This window comes from Hyla sarda, chromosome 1 (genome assembly GCF_029499605.1).
Source record: "Hyla sarda isolate aHylSar1 chromosome 1, aHylSar1.hap1, whole genome shotgun sequence".
Taxonomy (NCBI): domain Eukaryota; kingdom Metazoa; phylum Chordata; class Amphibia; order Anura; family Hylidae; genus Hyla; species Hyla sarda.
Genome location: NC_079189.1, coordinates 381,912,490 through 381,933,341, shown reverse-complemented (window position 1 = coordinate 381,933,341; position 20,852 = coordinate 381,912,490). Strand labels below are relative to the sequence as shown.

General features: G+C 42.8%; 1 protein-coding gene across 9 annotated transcripts in view; it reads right to left on the bottom strand.

Annotated features, from left to right (window-relative positions):
• The window catches only part of AOPEP (aminopeptidase O (putative)), a 697,195-nt gene that overhangs the window by 587,898 nt on the left and 88,445 nt on the right, over positions 1-20,852 (bottom strand). For all 9 annotated transcript variants that reach the window (XM_056524681.1, XM_056524688.1, XM_056524672.1 and 6 more), the window contains one exon: positions 3,032-3,850. In XM_056524681.1, the coding sequence (XP_056380656.1) occupies positions 3,032-3,798 (767 nt within the window). In that variant the 5' untranslated portion in view covers positions 3,799-3,850. The remainder of the gene's footprint in view (positions 1-3,031; positions 3,851-20,852) is intronic.

Sequence of the window (20,852 nt, the reverse complement as noted above, 5' to 3'; positions counted from 1 at the left end):
TCTATCTTCCTCTTACGTTTGTTACTATGTGTCTGATTGTGGTCTTAGTTGTACACGTCTTAGTGTTAAGTTCTTGGTGTGGGTACAGCTTGTTCATGTCTTGTCACGCATGTAGCTGTTGGGAAATTTGCCCATATCGGTCTTTGTAAACTGCTGTCATGTATATTTTCTTTTGCGATAAGCATGAGGATGCTGCCTTACTGGTACACGAAACCTCAGGTTAAGTATGTTATATCCTTTTATGTTTTGTCTATGCATGTCTTTCTGGTGATGTCACTTTATGTATGGCATGTTTCAATAGGATTACTATGTGTAGCACAGGACACTTTGCAAATCTAAATATCTACTGACGTCTGTGTTTTGGCCACTTCTCAATCTAACCGACTCATTGTACCTTCTGTCTATCTAGCACTTCTCCAACATTTCCTATCTCGGTCACCTTGGGTTACCTTTATCCATGCACACCCTGGTAGTACCATTCTGGTAGGCGCTATGGGTTCAGTAGTGCCAAGTGGTACATCCAGAATTCCATCTTGGCTTCGGCTCCCTAACAGCTGAGCCAGCTTCTGGGTAGGGGCTTCTCTTTGTCAGTTATCACTTATATGTTAAGTAAGTTAGGGCACTGTTATCGCTCTGTTCCATTGACACATTCCAACCTCCGGCTGTTAACTGGAGCATTTTGTCTGTTATCTTGGGTTCATATGAGGTAGGTTATGCTTAACCATTAATTCATGCATTACCCAACTGATGTATTTTTTGCCCCGTTTCATTAGGATAGCCTTCATGGCCGGCCAGGCACACCCCATGCCTAATTATTCATGCAAGTGGTACACGCTACTTAAGAAATATGTAACCCGACCACAAGTATTGGTTAGCTTAATTAAGTTAACCTGATTTGTGGGAGGAGTCTGGTCTTTATATACCCACCTGATCCACACAGGTGCTGTCAGCAGCATGCAAAACATCCCCACCCTCCCTTCCCTTTTTTCTACAGTCACTCTCAGGGTATCCCTCTTTCTTTAGGATACCCTTCATGGCCGGTCAGGCAAACCTCAAGCCTAATTATTCATGCAAGTGGTACACTCTACTTACGAAATATATAACCCAACCACAATAATTATTGTTGTCATACAGAGGATGAGGATCTGCTAACAAAGTAACCAATGATGTGGAAGCATCAGACTCTGCAAAGAAGATGGAGCTGAAAGAAGACACGGCATCTTGACCATATGAAGAAAAGGAAAGACAACAAAGAAGACATCTCCTGTGAGTCATTATGCAATTGTGTATGCTGCCTGACTGACTTTGCCTCATCAGAGCTGGAGTCACTTGTAATTTCTGCAGTGATGATGGGTGACTCTGTACCACAATCTGTGGGTGTCCAAGTGTTACAAAACTACAACTCCCCTAAAAGCCTGAAGCTTTGCAGGCATGATGGGAGTTGTAGTTTTGCAACAGCTATAGAGCGCCACTTAAAGGGGAACTCCGGTGGAAAAAAATGTTTCCAAATCAACTGGTGCCAGAAAGTTAAACAGATTTTGTGTAAATTACTTCTATTTAAAAATCTTAACCCTTCTAGTACTTATCAGCTGCTGTATACTACAGATATACTACAGAGACATTTGTGAAGTTCTTTTCAGCCTGACAACAGTGCTCTCTGCTGACACCACTGTCCATGTCAGGAACTGTCCAGAGCAGGAGAGGTTTTCTATGGGAATTTGCTTCTAACCTGGACAGTTCCTGACACGGACAGAGGAGTCAGCAGAGAGCACTGTTGTCAGACAGAAAATAAATTCACAAATTTCCCTGTTTTATATAGCAGCTGATAACTATTGGCATTTTTTTAATAGAAGTAATTTACAAATCTGTTTAATTTTCTGGCACCAGTTGATTTGAAAACATTCATTTTCTACTTGTTTCCACTGGAGTTCCCCTTTAAACCGAGGTGATTTTAGAGTATGCAGCCTATTTTATTTTAATGGGTGTCTGACTTCTGCGACACCAACCGTAAAAAAAAAAATGGGCTGCATGGTCTAATATGCCCGGGCCTATTTTTGCTCACGGTCCGGCCCTGGAAGTATGTTTATTACAAGGAATTTCCCAAGTTTATCTCTACAGTTGTTTCAAGACTACAGCTCCCATCATGCTCTTCTGTCTGCATGATGGCAGTTGTAGTTTTGCAACAGCTGGAGAGTTCATATGAAGGGGGGCACCTCATTCATTGTTTTAAGGGACACACAGGTATAATTCGCTTCAGGGCACAGTGGCAATATAATATTTGGGTGCCCAGCATGTGGTAGTTTTATACTCAGGGGCACAGTGTGAGGAAGCATTATAAACAGAGGCATAATTGTGGCAGTATTATACTCAGGGCCCCAGTGTGTGGCAGCATTATACCGGGGGTCCATTGTGTGGCAGTTAGAGAACGATTAGGACTTATTAAGTACTAATTATGTTCTACAACAGGCAATGCCTATTTCTGGCATGGCACCTCGGCTGCTAGGTGTGAATCAGGTCTTAGTGTTTAGATCGGACCTTCACTGAATGGCAGACCTGAAAAAGCGGATCCCTACTAAAAGTAGTTGAGTACCCCTGCTCTAATGTAATAGATTAAAACAAGCTCTCTCATATGAAGGATCAAAAAATACATAAAGCACAGGTGTTTAACAACCCTCACCATGAATGCTCAGACAAGGAAGGATTTCAGACAACTCCTCATCTGCCAATCTAGAAATATATGCAGACAGCTGTATAGCGAGTTGGGCTTCCTGCAATACTTGTTTTCTAAAGTGTTATGTCTGAATAGATAGGGATGGGATACCAATGCCTTTGATCCTAGATTAAGCTATGTAATCCTGTTAGAGCCCAGTGTGCTATAAATCTGACCTTTTCTCCTGTGATCCATACTTGAAGCTAGGCATAAAAGGCATGCCAAGCATTTTCACTGTGTGTTATTGGCAGCTGAATCTAGTCGTGTCATATCTGTATAAGTTGACAGTAGCTGTTAGTTCATTATACAACAAATACTGACCTTCCTTTTTGGTCTTTGGTCCACTTTACTGACCTCCCATTTGCCGTGGTCTTATACCATATCCTTATAGCAGAAGGGAAGTCAGTGGGTGTATTTACTCCACATTTGCTGATCTGCAGGCTCCAACTGTCAGTAAAAAAATGAAGTTCTCCACATCCTAATGCCCGACTGCATTGCATGTAATAAGCTAGCTGTTCCTTCCATCGGCTTGGAGGTAATGCCACCAGTTCAGGTGGGATGTGATGGCTGTGGGTTACCTGCTGCTCAGATTCAAAACTTGGCAGCACAGAACCCATACATTTTTCAGGAACACATGTGGCATCCACCTCTTCAACCTTTAACACAGATAAATCACAGCAGTCTAGCACCAGAACAAAATCTCCATTCCCATCATTGTATCTGTCACTGAAGTGCTCTGAACTAGTAATTCCAAAACTATGCTTCTTGTTGCCATGGTGACCACACTTTTTTGAAGTATCTGTTTCACCGATAGCACAGGAGTCTTTAACACTACTTTGTGATAAAGATTTACTTGGCTGTGTCTTACACGATTCCTGTGCCTGTTCTCTGCTGGCTTCACCGGGTTCAGAAGGGAAAGGCTTTTCAGTATTGCTGTTTTCACAAGAGGTGTTGGGTTGAAGAAATAAAACAATACTTCCTGTTATGGTCTGGCTTTCGAAGCCCACATCAAGGTCTAGTGCATAGTGTTTTACTAGAATGTAACGTGTGTTAGCCATCAGTGGTAAGTCATCTGTATTTAGCTCCATTTTCAGTTTCACAAAATCAGTCAAGATTCAAGCAGGAAAAGAAACCTTTTATCTGCAAAATAAAAAAGTACATTTTGATGATTTATGTAGATAGCAATAATAGGTACAAGAGAAAGTTTGCTGGTAGGAAAAATATTTACGTTTTAATAATACAACTCAGGACTGAGCATTGCTTCTGTTCTAAGTAACCCTAAAGAAATAGGTTAACCCCTTAAAGGGGTACTCTGGTGGAAAAAAAAAATTTAATCAATTGGTGCTAGAAAGTTAAAAAGATTTGTAAATTACTTCTATTAAAAAAATCTTAATCATTTCAGTACTTATTAGCTGCTGAATACTGCAGAGGAAATTATTTTATTTTTGTAACACAGAGCTCTCTGCTGACATCTCTGTCCATTTTAGGAACTGTCCAGAGCAGCATATGTTTGCTATGAGGATTTTCTCCTACTCTGCACAGTTCTTAAAATGGCCAGAGATGTAAGCAGAGAAAAGAATTACCTCTGTAGTATTCAGCAGCTAATAAGTACTGGAAGGATTACGATTTTTTTTTATAGAAGTAATTTACAAATCTGTTTAACTTTCTGGCACCAGTTGATTTAAGAAAAAAAAGTTTTCCACCCGAGAAATCCTTTAACCCCTTAAGGTCCCAGCCATTTTACACCTTAGGACCCGGCCATTTTTTGCACATCTGACCACTGTTGCTTTAAACATTAATAACTCTGGAATGCTTTTAGTTATCAATCTGATTCCGAGATAGTTTTTTCGTGACATATTCTACTTTAACATAGTGGTAAAATTTAGTGGTAACTTGCATCCTTTCTTGGTGAAAAATCCCAAAATTTGATGAAAAATTAGAAAATTTTGCATTTTTCTAACTTTGAAGCTCTCTGCTTTTAAGGAAAATTGATATTCCAAATATTTTTTTTTATTCCCATATACAATATGTCTACTTTATGTTTGCATTATAAAATGTACGTGTTTTTACTTTTGGAAGACACCAGAGGGCTTCAAAGTTCAGCAGCAATTTTCCAATTTTTCACAAAATTTCCAAACTTTTTCAGGGACCAGTTCAGGTTTGAAGTGGATTTGAAGGGTCTTCATATTAGAAATACCCCACAAATGACCCCATTATAAAAACTGCACCCCCAAAGTATTCAAAATGACATTTAGTAAGTGTTTTAACCCTTTAGGTGTTTCACAGGAATAGCAGCAAAGTGAAGGAGAAAATTCACAATCTCCATTTTTTACACTCGCATGTTCTTGTAGACCCAATTTTTAAATTTTTACAAGGGGTAAAAGGAGAAAATGTATTGTTATTTTTGTAGCCCAATTTCTCTCGAGTAAGCACATACCTCATATGTCTATGTAAAGTGTTCGGCGGTCGCAGTAGAGGGCTCAGAAGCGATGAGGGGATTTTGGAGAGTACGTTTTTTTGAAATGGTTTTTGGGGGGCATGTCGCATTTAGGAAGCCCCTATGGTGCCAGGACAGCAAAAAAAAACACATGGCATACCATTTTGGAAACTAGACCCCTTGAGGAACGTAACAAGAAATAAAGTGAGCCTTAATACCCCACAGGGGTTTCACGACTTTTGCATACGTAAAAAAAAAAAAAAAAATTCACTAAAAGGTGTGTTTCCCCCCCCAAATTTCACATTTTTGCAAGGGATAGCAGAAAATACCCCCCCAAATTTGTAACCCCATCTCTTCTGAGTATGGAGGTACCCCATAAGTTGACCTGAAGTGCACTACGGGCGAACTACAATGCTCAGAAGAGAAGGCGTCATATTTGGCTTTTTGAGAGCAAATTTTGCTCGGGGGGCATGTCGCATTTAGGAAGCCCATATGGCGCCAGGACAGCAAAATAACCCCCACATGGCATACCATTTTGGAAACTAGACCCCTTGAGGAACGTAACAAGGCGTAAAGTGAGCATTTACCCCCAACTGGTGTCTGTCAGATCTTTGGAACAGTGGGCTGTACAACATTTTTAATTTGCACAGCCCACTGTTCCAAAGATCTGTCAGACACCTGTGGGGTGTAAATTCTCACTGCACCCCTCATTACATTCCATGAGGGGTGTAGTTTCCGAAATGGGGTCGCATGTGTTTTTTTTTTGTTTTTTTGCGTTTGTCAAAACCGCTGTAACAATCAGCCACCCCTGTGCAAATCACCTCAAATGTACATGGGGCACTCTCCCTTCTGGGCCTTGTTGTGCGCCCCCAGAGCACTTTGCGCCCACATATGGGGTATCTGCGTAGTCGGGAGAAGCTGCATTACTAATTTTGGGGGGGGTTTTCCCCTTTACCTCTTGTCAAAATGAAAAGTATAGGGCAACACCAGCATGTTAGTGTAAAAAATGTATTTTGTTCCCTAACATGCTGGTGTAGACCCCAACTTCACCTTTTCATAAGGGGTGAAAGGAGAAAAAGACCCCCAAAATTTGTTAGGCAATTTCTGCCGAGTACGGCGATACCCCATATGTAACCCTATTCTGTTGCCTTGAAATACGACAGGGCTCCGAAGTGAGAGCGCCATGCGCATTTGAGGCCTGAATTAGGGATTTGCATAGGGGTGGACATTGGGAATCACTGGCGTAGAATACCCCTAACAGGGTGCCTCCAGCTGTTGCAAAACTCCCAGCATGCTTGGACAGTCAACGGCTGTCCGGCAATACTGGGAGTTGTTGTTTTGCAACAGCTGGAGGCTTCATTTTGGAAACAGTGGCGTACCAGACGTTTTTCATTTTTATTGGGGAGGGGGGTTGTGTAGGGGTATGTGTATATGTAGTGTTTTTTACTTTTTATTTTATTTTGTGTTAGTGTAGTGTTTTTAAGGTACAGTCACACGGGCGGGTGATTACAGCGAGTTTCCTGCTGCGAGTTTGAGCTGCCGCGCAAAATTTGCTGCATCACAAACTTGCAGCCTGATATTCACTGTAAGCCCCCTGCCCATGTGAATGTACCCTGTACATTCACAGGGGGGACCTCCAGCTGTTGCAAAATTACAACTCCCAGCATGCACAGTCTATCAGTGCATGCTGGTAGTTATAGTTTTGCAACAGCTGGAGGCACACGGATTGGGAAACACTGAGTTAGGAAACAGACAATGTTTCCCAACCAGTGTGCCTCCAGCTGTTGCAAAACCACAACTCCCAAACATTCTCAGGCATGCTGGGAGTAGTAGTTTGGCAACATCTTTAGAGCCAGATGTTGCCGAACTACAACTACCAGCATGCTTGGAGTTGTAGTTTTGCAACATCTGGAGGACTACAGTTTGCAGATCACTAATACAGTGGTTCCCAATCTGTGCCCTTCCAGATGTTGCAAAACTACAACTCCCAGTATGCCAAAACTGTCCAGGCATGCTGGGAGTTGTAGTTCTGCAACATCTGAAGGGCCAGATGTTACAGAACTACAACTCCCAGCATGCCTGGACAGTAAGGGCATGCTGAGGATGTGTAGTTTTGCAACATCTGGAAGGGCACAGTGGTCCCAAAACTGTGGACCTCCAGAAGTTGCAAAACTGCAACTCCCAGCATGCCCAGACGCCAAGGGCTGTCTGGGCATGCTGGGAGTTGTAGTATACAGGGTCCCAATACAGCAATGCATGTCGCTTTACGGCGACGTGCATTGCTGTAAAGGGCCCGACCGCGGCTGAAGATCTACTCACCTGTCGCCACCGCCGCCGTCTTCATCACCGGGATCCGGGTCTTCAGGGACGAGGTAAGTACCGGGGCCGGTCCCCAGCACTCCCCCGTCCCCCGCCGCATCCTCCGGTCTTCCTCCTGTCCTCTCCGGACTTCAAGGGGCCGGGCAGGGTGGGAGGAAGTGACCGCCCCCCTCACCATGCGATTGGTCGGTTAGTTAACCGAAGAATCGCAGGGGATCGGAGGAGGTGGCAGGCTTGCCACCTCGCTCCTAGCCTCCAGCATGGTCCTGGCTGTCTGTGACAGCCGGGATCATGCGAAATTACCGGGCGGTCGGGTCCCAGAGACCCGATCAGCCCGGTATCGCCGCAGATCACAAGGGCGATTTCCCTTGCGATTTGCGGCGATCGCCGACATGGGGGGCCTACATGGCCCCCCTCGGCGTTTGCCCTGGATGCCTGCTGAAGCATTTCAGCAGGCATCCGGTTCCGATCTCTGCCCGGCGCGCAGCAGGGACCGGAATACGCCAGGACATACGGGGACGTCCTTAAAGCCCAGGGTGCGGGGACGTCCCCTTATGTCTTGGGTCCTTAAGAGGTTAAGGACGCAGCAATTTTTCATTTTTGCACTTTTATTTTTTCCTCCTTACCTTCTAATAGCCATAAATTTTCCATTTATACCTACAGAACCATACAAGGGTTTGTTATTTGGGCCACCAATAGTACTTTGTAATGACATCACTTGCTTTACTACAGTGAAACTATAAAAAATTTATTTGTGGGACCAAATAAAAAAAAAAAACTTGTAAGGGCTTCCGATTCTACATAGTGCACTTTTAGGTACAAATGACATGTTATCTTTACTCTGTAGATCAATACGATTACAAATGATGCCCATTTTATATACCGTATATACTCGAGTATAGGCCGAGTTTTTCAGCACGATTTTTCGTGCTGAAAACACCCCCCTCGGCTTATACTCGAGTGAACTCCCCCACCCGCAGTGGTCTTCAACCTGCGGACCTCCAGAGGTTTCAAAACTACAACTCCCAGCAAGCCCGGGCAGCCATCGGCTGTCCGGGCTTGCTGGGAGTTGTAGTTTTGAAACCTCCGGAGGTCCGCAGGTTGAAGACCACTGCGGCCTTCAACATCATCCAGCCCCCTCTCACCCCCTTTAGTTCTGAGTACTCACCTCCGCTCGGCGCTGGTCCGGTCCTGCAGGACTGTCCGGTGAGGAGGTGGTCCGGTGGGATAGTGGTTCCGGGCTGCTATCTTCACCGGGGAGGCCTCTTCTAAGCGCTTCGGGCCCGGCCTCAGAATAGTCACGTTGCCGTGACAACGACGCAGAGGTGCGTTCATTGCCAACGTAATTCTGCGTCATTGTCAAGGCAACGGCTCTATTCCGGGCCGGAAGCGCGGAGAAGAGGCGCCCCCGGTGAAGATAGCAGCCCGGACCACCTCCCCACCGGACCACCTCCTCTCTGGATAGCCCTGCAGGACCGGACCAGCGCCGAGCGGAGGTGAGTACTCAGAACTAAAGGGGGTGAGAGGGGGGCTGGATGATGTTGAAGGCCGCAGTGGTCTTCAACCTGCGGACCTCCGGAGGTTTCAAAACTACAACTCCCAGCAAGCCCGGACAGCCGATGGCTGCCCGGGCTTGCTGGGAGTTGTAGTTTTGAAACCTCTGGAGGTCCGCAGGTTGAAGACCACTGAGGGCGAATGATGAGAAGAGGATGATGAAGGGAGGGTGTGGGGATGATGAAGGGGGGGGGGTGTGGGATGATAAGGGGATGATGAAGGGGGGATGTGTGGGATGATAAGGGGATGATGAAGGGGGGATGTGCGGGATGATAAGGGGATGATGAAGGGGGGATGTGTGGGATGATGACAAGGGGATGATGAAGGGGGGATGTGTGGGATGATAAGGGGATGATGAAGGGGGGATGTGTGGGATGATAAGGGGATGATGAAGGGGGGATGTGTGGGATGATAAGGGGATGATGAAGGGGGGATGTGTGGGATGATGACAAGGGGATGATGATGAGGATGTTAATGACGGGTCTGGATGATGACAGGGGGGGGATGAGGTATTTCCCACCCTAGGCTTATACTCGAGTCAATAACTTTTCCTGGGATTTTGGGTTGAAATTAGGGGTCTCGGCTTATACTCGGGTCGGCTTATACTCGAGTATATACGGTAAGTTATTTTATTTTACTACTTTTTAAAAATTAAAACTTTTAGTACAGAAATGAGTATGCTTAAAATCGTCTTCTTCTGACAACTATATTACTTTTATTTTTCCATAAAGAGGGCGAAATGAGGATCTGTAGTTTTTATCAGTACCATTGTTGTTTTGATGGGACTTTTTGATTACTTTTTATAATTTTTTTTCTGGTATATGAAGTGATCAAAAACCAACAATTGTGTTTTTTTTTCCTCTTACATTTAAGCCATTGATCGTGCTGTTTCATCAATGTTATATTTTAATTGTTTGGATGTCACAAATGTTTACTATTGTTTACATTATTTTACTTAAAAAATTTGAAAAAGATGGTGATTCAAATTTTTATTAGGGAAAAGGTTAATTCACATTTATAACCATTTTTGTTATACATTTTATTGACTATTTTTCTTAGTCTTAAACCCGTCCAGGACACAGGGCATACAGGTATGCCCTGGCATCCTGAGACTTAAGGACCCAGGGTGTACCTGTATGCCTGTGGGAATTCCAATCCCCGCTTGCCAGGCAGGGACCATGATGTCCACTGAAATCATTCATCAGGCATCTCGTGACAACGCCCATGTGGGCGGTCAATTCACACCGGCGATCCTGGTCATACGGGTCTCTCAGCTCTACCAGCCCACCGAGCTCAGTCAACGGGCAGAGCTGAGAGAAGGTGGAAAATAACAGTGTGTGACTTATAATCACACACCGTTATACAGTTTGCACCCAAGCGCGCACACACACTTGCATCCCTGTTGTTGGTCAGGTATGAGGATAAGAGGGATGTCCTTATGCTGACCACAATTCATGGTAACGGCAGCTCACCTGTCCCTGTGCGAGGTACATATACTAATAAATTTAATCTTTCAATATTACATGTGCCTTATATTTATAGACCTTGAGCGCTAGTTTTTTTGTGTTTCTTACCATTTTACTTTTACACTTACGGTTTAATGTCTCACTAGCTGCTCGGTCTTTACATTGTTTTATCAGGAACAGAGAGCCATCCCGCTTCTCCTTTCTTTTTGCATCTACAATGGTAGGTCTGTAAACGCTCAAGGCCCCTGACTGATTCCAGCAAAATTTTCCAAAAGCTGAATGGCGCTCCTGCTCCTCTGAGATTTGGTATGCACTCGCAGAGCAGTTTACATCCAATTATGAAGTATGTCCTCACTCCAAAGTAATATATTTACAAATTATGAGACATTTTCTCTGGTTACCCCTTGTGAAATTGAAAACTTTGGGGTAACCCCAGCATTTTAGTGTAAAAAATAAAATTTTTCCTTTTCACATCCCACTTTAATGAACATTTATCAAACACCTGTGGGCTGTTAAGGCTCACTGTACTCCTTGTTACGTGAATAGTTATAGTTTAAAAAATAGTATGCCATGTCAGGTGTTTTTTCGCTGTTATGGCACTAAGGGCTTCCTAAATGTGACATGCCCCCCAAAAATCATTTAAGCAAAATTCTCTCTCCAAAAGCCAAATGCGGCTCCGTCTCTTCTTAGCATTGTAGTGTGCCTGCAGAGCAATTCACGTCCACACATGGGGTATTTACATACTAAGAAAAAATGAGGTTACAAATTTTGGGGGGCATTTTCTCCTATTACCTCTTGTAAAAATTGTAAATTTTGGGGGGGGGGAGGGGAAATGCATTTTATTGAAAAAAAATTTTATTTCCACATCTGAATTTACCGAAACGTCATCAAACACCTGTGGGGTGTTAAGGCTCACTGTACCCCTTGTTACATGCCTTGAGGGGTGTAGTTTCCAAAATAGTATGCCATGTGTTTTTTTTTTGGCACCATAGGGGCTTCCAAAATGTGACATGCCCCCCAAAAAACCATTTCAACAAAGTTCACTCTCCAAAATTCCATTGTCGCTCCTTCCCTTCTGAGCCCTCTAGTGCACCCACAGAACACTGTGATCACCGCTCTGCCGCGGTGATCCGATCATCCAGCATGGCAGACGGAGGTCCCCTCACCTGGCTCCGCTGCCTTCCCGGCGACTTCTGCTCTGATCTGCCTTCCCGCAGACCAGACCAGAAGTTAACCAATAATACTGATCAGTGCAGTGTCCTATACATATAGCACTTAACAGTAATAGCAATCGAGTGATTGCTATAAATAGTCCCCTATGGGGACTATTAAAGTATAAAAATAAAAGTTAAAAAGTAACAAAAAAAATTGAAAAACCCTCTCCCCCAATAAAAACGTAAATTTTCCCATTTTCCCTATTTCACCCCCAAAAAGAGTTAAAAAAAATATTTTATATACATATTTGGTATTGCTGCGTGCGTAAATATCTGAACTATTAAAATAAAATGTTAATGATACCGTACGGTGAACGGCCTGAACATAAAAATAAAAAAAAAGTCTAAAATAGATGCTTTTTTATTACATTTTATTCCCCAAAAAATGAATAAAAAATGGATTAAAAGTTCTATATAAGCAAATATGGTATCAATAAAAAGTACAGGTCACGGCGCAAAAAATGAGCCCTCATACCGCCGCTTATACTGAAAAATGAAAAAGTTATAGGTCTTCAAAATAGGGGGATTTTCAACGTACTAATTTGGTTAAAAAGGTTGCGATTTTTTGTACGCGCAATAGTAATAGGAAAGTATGTTATCATTTTAATCGTATTGACCCAAAGAATAAAGAACATATGTAATTTTTATGGTAAATTGTACGGCGTCAAAACAAAACCTTCCAAAATTAGCAGTATTACGGTTTTCTTTTTAATTTCACCCAACAAAAATTAGCAGTATTACGGTTTTCTTTTTAATTTCACCCAACAAATAGTATTTTTTGGTTGCGCCATTCATTTTATGATAAAGTGAGTGATGGCATTACAAAGGACAACTGGTCGCGCAAAAAACAAGCCCTCATACTAGTTTGTGGATGAAAATATAAAAGAGTTATGATTTTTTGAAGGCGAGGAGGAAAAAACAAAAACTTAAAAATTTAATTGTCTGCATCCTTAAGGCCCAAATGGGCTGCGTCCTTAAGGGGTTAAGAAGAGCATTTCCATGCACAGTGACAAGTAATACAAGGGGCTTAAATATTATATATATGCAAAATGGTTTCTCTTCGGTCATTTTATGAACTTATTTTTTATGTATTTGAACCATATAGATTCCACATGGCTGCTTTAGGATTATAAAAAGCATGCATGGCTACAAAAATGTAAAAATCTGATTTTTTTTGGCACAAAATGGAGGTTTTTCTTCTGTCCTTGCACCATATAGTTTCACATGGCTGCATTAGAGTTATATAAAGCATGCATTTAGGTAAAATAAAAAAACTTTGCAAATGTAAAAATGTGTGTGTAGACCTCATGAGGGGAGGAGAGGAGCTCATCATACTCCAGGGGAAAAGCTCCCAGCCTCCCAGGAAATTCAGAAAGACTCATCACAGTAGTACATGGATCAAAAGGTATTTTTTATATTAACACATGCATATTATTATGCATACAGGTCTTAGGGCACATTATTTCACTAACTTAAGTAATGCTTTAATGCATACCTACTATACATACTTATTGTCAATTTCATCCTCCTTTTGTAACAAAGTTGGAGAAAATGGAATCTAAAACGGATCCCATTGTTCTCAATCTGTACTGTTTTAAAGGGGTACTCCAGTGAAAACATTTTTTCTTTTAAATCAACTGGTGGCAGAAAGTTAAACATATTTGTAAATTACTTCTATTAAAAAATCTTAATCCTTACAGTACTTATTAGCTGCTGAATGCTACAGAGGAAATTCCTTTCTTTTTGGAACACTGATGACATCACGAGCACAGTGCTCTCTGCTGACATCTCTGTCCACTTTAGCAACCATGCATAGCAGATGTATGCTAAGGGCAGCATGGTGGCTCAGTGGTTAGCACTGCTGCCTTGCAGTGCTGGGGACTTGGGTTCAAATCCCAGTAAGGACAACAATAAATAAAGCATTATTATTATTATAATAACGTCAGCAGAGAGAACTGTGGTCGTGATGTCATCAGAGAGCATTCCAAAAAGAAAAGAATTTCCTCTGTAGTATTCAGCAGTAATAAGTACAGGAAGGATTAAGATTTTTTAATAGAAGTAATTTACAAATATGTTTAACTTTCTGCCACCAGTTGATTTAAAAGATAAAAGATTTTCACCGGAGTACCCCTTTAACTAATCTACACCAAATATGCCTGTTTTTATGACAGATGTCTGTTTTTTTGTTTTATTTAAAAAAAAATGTTGCATGCAGCCATTCTTTATCTGGCAAAGGCTGTTGGATTAATGCCCCGGGCCCCTATCCAGACTAGCATTAGGCATATGCAATGTATTACTAATAGGTGTAAACACAGCCTAAATATATTGTTTTAGGATACATATGTACATTTTACTGCATCTGTTTTGGAAAATCAAGCGACAGAGGCTGCACATTTCATGACCTTATTCCACAGAAATATTCTGTAACTGAAAAGCAACGTATGTATAAACATTTACATATCCTTAGGGAAAATTACGGTATTCACATTTCTAAAGTTTTAATAAAGCATGCTCCACACAGTAAGATCTAAACTTTTCTGATGTTATTTTGTTACGCAGATTTTAATATGGCTAAAGTTTAGGTCTTGCATTGTTTTGCACTTAAAGGGGTATCCCGCCATAGACATCTTATCCCCTATCTGGCTGCTGAGAGCCCCCCGCGATCTCCGGCGTGGCACCCCAGAGTATTTGAGGCCTAAATTATGGATTTTCATAGGGATGGACATAGGGGTATTCTAAGCCAGCGATTCCAAAGCAGGATACCTCCAGCTGTTGCAAAACTCCCAGCCTGCCAGGACAGTCAATGGCTGTCCGGCAACACTGGGAGTTGTTGTTTTGCAACAGCTAGAGGCTCCATTTTGGAAACAGTGCCGTACCTGATGCTTTTCAATTTTATTGGGGAGGCGGGGAGGATATAGTAGTATATGTAGTGTTTTACTTTTTATTTTATTTTGTGTAGTGTATAGTTCTTAGGGTATATTCACACGGGTGGGTTCACAGCGAGTTTCCCACTGGGAGTTTGAGCTGCAGCAGAAAATTTGCTGCATCTCAAAATGCAGCGTTATACTCGCTGTAAACACGCCCATGTGAATGTACCCTGTCCATGGGGGGGGGGCAAACCTCGAGCTGTTGCAAAACTACAACTCCCAACATGCCCTTTGGCTGTCTGGGCATGCTGGGAGTTGTAGTTTTGCAACAACTGGAGGCACACTGGTTGGGAAACATTGTTTCCTAACTCAGTGTTTCCCAACCCGTGTGCCTCCAGCTGTTGCAAAACTTCAACTCCAAGCATGCCCAGACTGGTGGGAGTTGTAGTTTGGCAACATCTGAAGGGCCAGATGTTACAGAACTACAACTCCCAGCATGCCTGGACTGTCTGGGCATGCTGAGAGTTGTAGTTTTGCAACATCTGGAACAGCACAGATTGGAGACCACTACACAGTGGTCTCCAAACTGCGTCCCTCCAGATGTTGCAAAACTACAACTCCCAGCATGCCCAGACAGCCAAAGGCTGTCTGGACATGCTGGGAGTTGTAGTTCTGAAACTCCTAGAATCAGCAGTGAATATCACTTGGAATCCATGGGAATCTTCACTGCTGCTTCCACTTGCCTGCCGCCGCTGCCTTCTAGACTTGCCTGCTGCCTCCACGTGTGCCTGCCACAGGTCCCCGGTCCTTACTGCCACGCCGTCCCCACCGGTCCCCCCGCAGGTATGTGCCGAGGCCCCCCGCAGCTCCCCGGATCCTCTTCCCCTGCTCTGCCCGACTTCAAGGGGCGGGCAGAGTGGGGATCTGAACTTTAACCCCCCCAGTCAGCGATCACTGTGATTGGTCCATAGGGACCAATCACAGTGATCGCTGACCAGGAACATCCACAGATGCTCCTGGGGTGGCTTGCAGAAGTTGTCCCCCGCTGGTAACAGCGGAACTTCTGCCAGTTAACCCGTGCAATGGCGAGCATCGCCCGGTTAACTGAAACGCTTTTATAAACGTCATGATGCGCGAACTACCAGCACATCATGACATTTATATATGTCATTCTGCGTGAAGGGGTTAAAACTAATTTTTGCTATTGCACTCCTTAGGCTAGGTTCAGACTACGGAATCTCCAGGCAGAAAATTTCCGCCCGGAGATTCCGAGTGCGGCCAGCGCCAGCTGAATCAGTCGGCGCTAGGACCGCGCGGACACTGCAGTCTCCAATAGACTGCAATGTGTTCAGCGCGGATTTCCGCCTGAAGAAAGAGCACCGCCTTTCTTCAGGTGGAAATTTCTGAGCGGATTTTCTAAGCGGATTTTCCGCTTCACAAATTCCGAAGTGTGAATTTGTGAACGGAAACCCATTCACTACACTAGACATTTTAGCAAGCTGAATTTCAGACGGAAATTTTACGACTGAATTTTTGTTGGAAATCCCGTAGTCTGAACCTAGCCTTATGGTAAATAAAAAATATTTCTAATATACTTTGTTTAAAAAAAATGAAGTTTTATATGTTTTATTTGTGCTTAAAAAAGCTCAAGAGCACATTTTCCCCCATCTCATACACAGACTTTGGACCGATGCCCAAACACAGGAAGTGCAGCCTGGAGTGCTGATGGGTTGTGTCCAAGCAACAGCATATGGCAGTTAAGTGTGAGAGGAGCTATGATTGGATGAGGCTGGACACACTCCCCTCAGCACTCCAGGCTGTACTTCCTGTGTTTGGACTTCGGTCCAAAGTCTGAGTATGAGATGGGGAAATAGTGCTCTTGAGCTTTTTTAAGCACAAATAAAACAAAGTATATTAGAAATATTTTTTATTTACCATAAGGAGTGCAATGGCAAAAAAATTTTTAATGAGAGTTACCCTTTAACATTCTGCATAATGACCCACTGATAGCAAGCAAAGTTTTCTCCTTGCAAAAGTAAATATGAAGTGAAAACAAGAAAGAACCAACAATTACAGCAAAAATGTTCTTTCCACAAAATATTTATATGTAGTAGTGACAAGTTTATTAAAATTATTCTGACTGCCAATATATATATATATATATATATATATATATATATATATATATATGAAGAAAATTGAAGCAGCTCAACCCAAAAATGGAAAGAAGATGCCAGGTGCCAGCAGGTCGATGTCCCAGGTAACGGGTCAATTGTAGATACCAAGCAAAAAATTCTGCAGCACTCCAAAATGCAGTGAAACATTTTTCACTGCATTTTGGAGTGCTGCAGAATTTTTTGCTTGGTATATTATATATATATATATATATATATATATGAATACTTATATATTTCTATACTTATATATTGCCATTTTTAATGCTGAAAAAAGACATTTGTTACCTACTCTTAAACTATACACCATGTTCCTGATGCCATGTTCCTGATCTTGCTATCTGCTCGTGACTAAGATGGAAACCTTGGAATGACGCCAAGATGAGGAAGACAAAACATTTGAGGAAGATACAGATTGCATAAAAGGACAAGGATCTGGAATTTTCCAGTATGAGAGTGAGAGGGCCGCATAAATGAACTTTGGCCAAGAAAGTAGTAAATGCTAAATATGCTAATATATAAAGAGATAAAGCTCAACTAACCAATCAAAATGTAACATGATGATTTTGACGTCATAACTAAACCTCCCTTTTATGTCAGATGTAACACAATGTACTTCCGTGTAATTAAACAGAAACTCTTTGAGAACTCTCTGGGAACATTTTTCTGAGTTTCGTGCTGAGGAAATAGTTATAATACCAACATTCTGTCTGGTGTGAATCCCTTGTGCCGGCCCTTAGCAATATGCAGCAGCGGTCACTCACATTTAAATGCCTCACCTCGAGTCATCCTTGACAGTAGTTCTGCTAATATTCCTGTAGGTATTAGGAAGGATGTATTCATAGCAGATTTTGTTGCAGAAATTTTTGACTGTCCCATTCATCTCAATTGAACATGTCAACAAAACAACCCCATTTACATGAATAAGCCAATTTTTTAGCAAAGAAATGGCTGTAAAAAGTTTTTTCAGCCATATTTTTTCCTGAAAAACAGCTTAATGGTTAAAAAATGGTTATTAAAAAAGTCTGTTTTAGTGGCCATAGTCAGCCGAAAAAAGAGCATGTAAACTAGTTTAATGGGTATAAGAATTTACAGCTGTAAAACTAATGTGTGTGTGCATTAACAGTCTTTTCGCTATTGAGCAGAATTCCCTGCTGAGGCAGCCAGAGGGCTTACCTCTCCTTCACTGTGGTCCATAGCTCTGTGATTGATAGAGCCTGGCTGGACCAGGCTCTATCAATGAAGCACAGGGCACAGAGATCAATGCAGTTCCATTGCAATGTAGTGCCACAATGGTACAGATAAAAACTAAATGGTATCGATCGGGTATGGTTTACAAATTGGGTGTGGTGTTATAGAGCCGACCTTAAATATCAAGATTATATGTTAGTTTGTTCACATGGTGAATGTCATAATAAAAGAACCCCCTCCCCAATTCACAATATTTTTTTTATGTCTCCTCACAAATAATTTTCTTTTCCATTTTGGAGCATATGTTATTGAAAAATGAAAGAAGACATTATAAAGTACAATTGGTCCCACAAAAAGACAACTGTATGGGTCTGAAGATAAAAAATAAATAAAAGAGCTATGGCTATTAAATAACGAGAAGGAAAAAACAAAAGTGCAACAACAAAAATTGTCCCGGTCCTTAACCCCTTAAGGACGCAGCCCTTTTTCACCTTAATGACTCAGCCCTTTTTCGCAATTCTGACCACCGTCGCTTTATGCATTAATAACTCTAAAATGCTTTTACCGAATATTCTGATTCTGAGATTGTTTGTTCGTGACATATTATACTTTATTTTGGTGGTAAATTTTCGTCGTTACTAGAGATGAGCGAACTTACAGTAAATTTGATTCATCACGAACTTCTCGGCTCGGCAGTTGATGACTTTTCCTGCATAAATTAGTTCAGCTTTCAGGTGCTCCGGTGGGCTGGAAAAGGTGGATACAGTCCTAGGAATGTATCCACCTTTTCCAGCCCACCGGAGCACCTGAAGGCTGAACTAATTTACGCAGGATAAGTCATTAACTGCCGAGCCGAGAAGTTCGTGACAAATCGAATTTACTGCAAGTTCGCTCATCTCTAGTCGTTACTTGCATCGTTTTTTGGTGGAAAATCTCAAAATGTCATGAAATTTTTGAAAATTTTGCATTTTTCTAACCTTAAAGCTCTCTGCTTGTAAGGAAAATGGATATTCCAAATACATTTTATTTTTATTCACAAATACAATATGTCCACTTTATGTTGGCATCATAAAATGGACATATTTTTACTTTTTGAAAAAATTAGAGGGCTTCAAAGTAGAGCAGCAATTTTCAAAAATTTCATGAAAATTGCTAAATCTGAGCAGTCTAGGCATGCTGAGAGTTGTAGTTTGGCAATATCTGTAGGGCATCTGTAGGGCTACCGTTTGGGCACCACTGTAACAGTGGTCTCCAAACTGTGACCCTCCAGATGTTGCAAAACTACAACTCCCAGCATGCCCAGACCGCCTTTGACTGTCTGGGCATGCTGGGAGTTGCAGTTCTGCCTACCTAGTGGTTGCCACAGTAAAGATCGCTTTACTTTCACTTTCATTTCCCCCCACCGTCGTTTCCCTACTTGAGCCGGGATCTCCGCTGTTTCCAGGATGATCTTCGGTCCTCACACCATCTTCAGGTAAGGTACCGGTCTCCATCTTCTCCCCCCGTTCTGCCCGACATCCAGTGGTGGGCAGAACGGGGGTTGCCATGGCAACCCACTGTCCTGCGCTGCCATTGGTCAGAATCAGTTCTGATCAATGGCAGGGGATAGGAGGAGATCGCAGCTCCGATCCTCCCTATTTTCCGGGTGATCGGGTCACCAGAGACCCTATCAGCCTGGAATAGTAGAAAATTTTCTGCAATCACCAATATGGGGGGTCTCAGGACCCCCCTTGGCGATGTGCCGGGATGCCTGCTAAATGATTTCAGCAGGCATCCTGGTCCGGTCCCCAACCGGCTAGCGGCGGAGAGGTTAAGGGGTTACACCGATATTCCGGTATAAGTTATCGGCTATTTCTTACACCCCCCCCCCCCCCCCGCAGAAGCCGCTGCAGATCAATGATTTAAAGCGAGCAGTTTAAATCAATGAACTGCAGCGGCTTTTGCGGGGCCAGAGACCACCGTCGCCACTCGGTTCTCTCCCCTTGCCTGTCCTGCGGTCCTCCTGAGTCCACCCACCACTACCCCCCCTGCCTATCCTCTGGCCAGAGACCGCTGCCACCCGCTTCTCTCCCCCTGCCGGTCCTTAGTCCAACCACCGTCGCTGCCCCATTGCCTCCCCCAGCGGCGGTCGTCTCTGGTTTGGGGGACGGGGCATTATCGGCATATCGGCAAGGTAATTGCCGATACTGATAATCTCCAAAATCGCGACTATTAGCCGTTAATATCGGCCAAACCGATAATCTATCGATCCCTAATTAACACCCCACAGGTGTTTGAAGAATTTTCGTTAAAGTTGGACGTGAAAATGAAAGATTTGCATTTTCTCACTAAAATGCTGGTGTTATCCCAAATTTTTCATTTTCACAAGGGTTAATAGGAAAAAAGCCCCCCAAAATTTGTAACACCATTTCTTCTAAATATAAATACCCCATGTGTGGATGACAAATCCTCTGCGGGCAAACTACAATGCTCAGAAGAGAAGGAGCGCCATTTGGCTTTTGGAGAGAGAATGTGTCTGGAATTGAAGGCCATGTGCGTTTACAAAGCCCCCATGGTGCAAGAACTGTGGACCCCCCACATGTGACCCCATTTTGGAAACTACACCCCTCACATAATGTAATAACAGGTGCAGTGAGCATTTACACCCCACATGTGTCTGACAGATTTTTTGAACAGTGGTCCATGAAAATGAAAAAGTTAATTTTTCATTTGCACAGCCCATTGTTCCAAAGATCTGTCAAACGCCAATGGGGTGTAAATGCTCACTGCACCCCTTATTACATTCTGTGAGGGGTGTAGTTTCCGAAATAAGGTCACATGTGGGGGGTGGGGGGTACATTGTTCTGGCACCATGGAGGCTTTGTAAATGCACATGGCCCCCGACTTCTATTAAAAACAAATTCTCTCTCAAAAAGCCCAA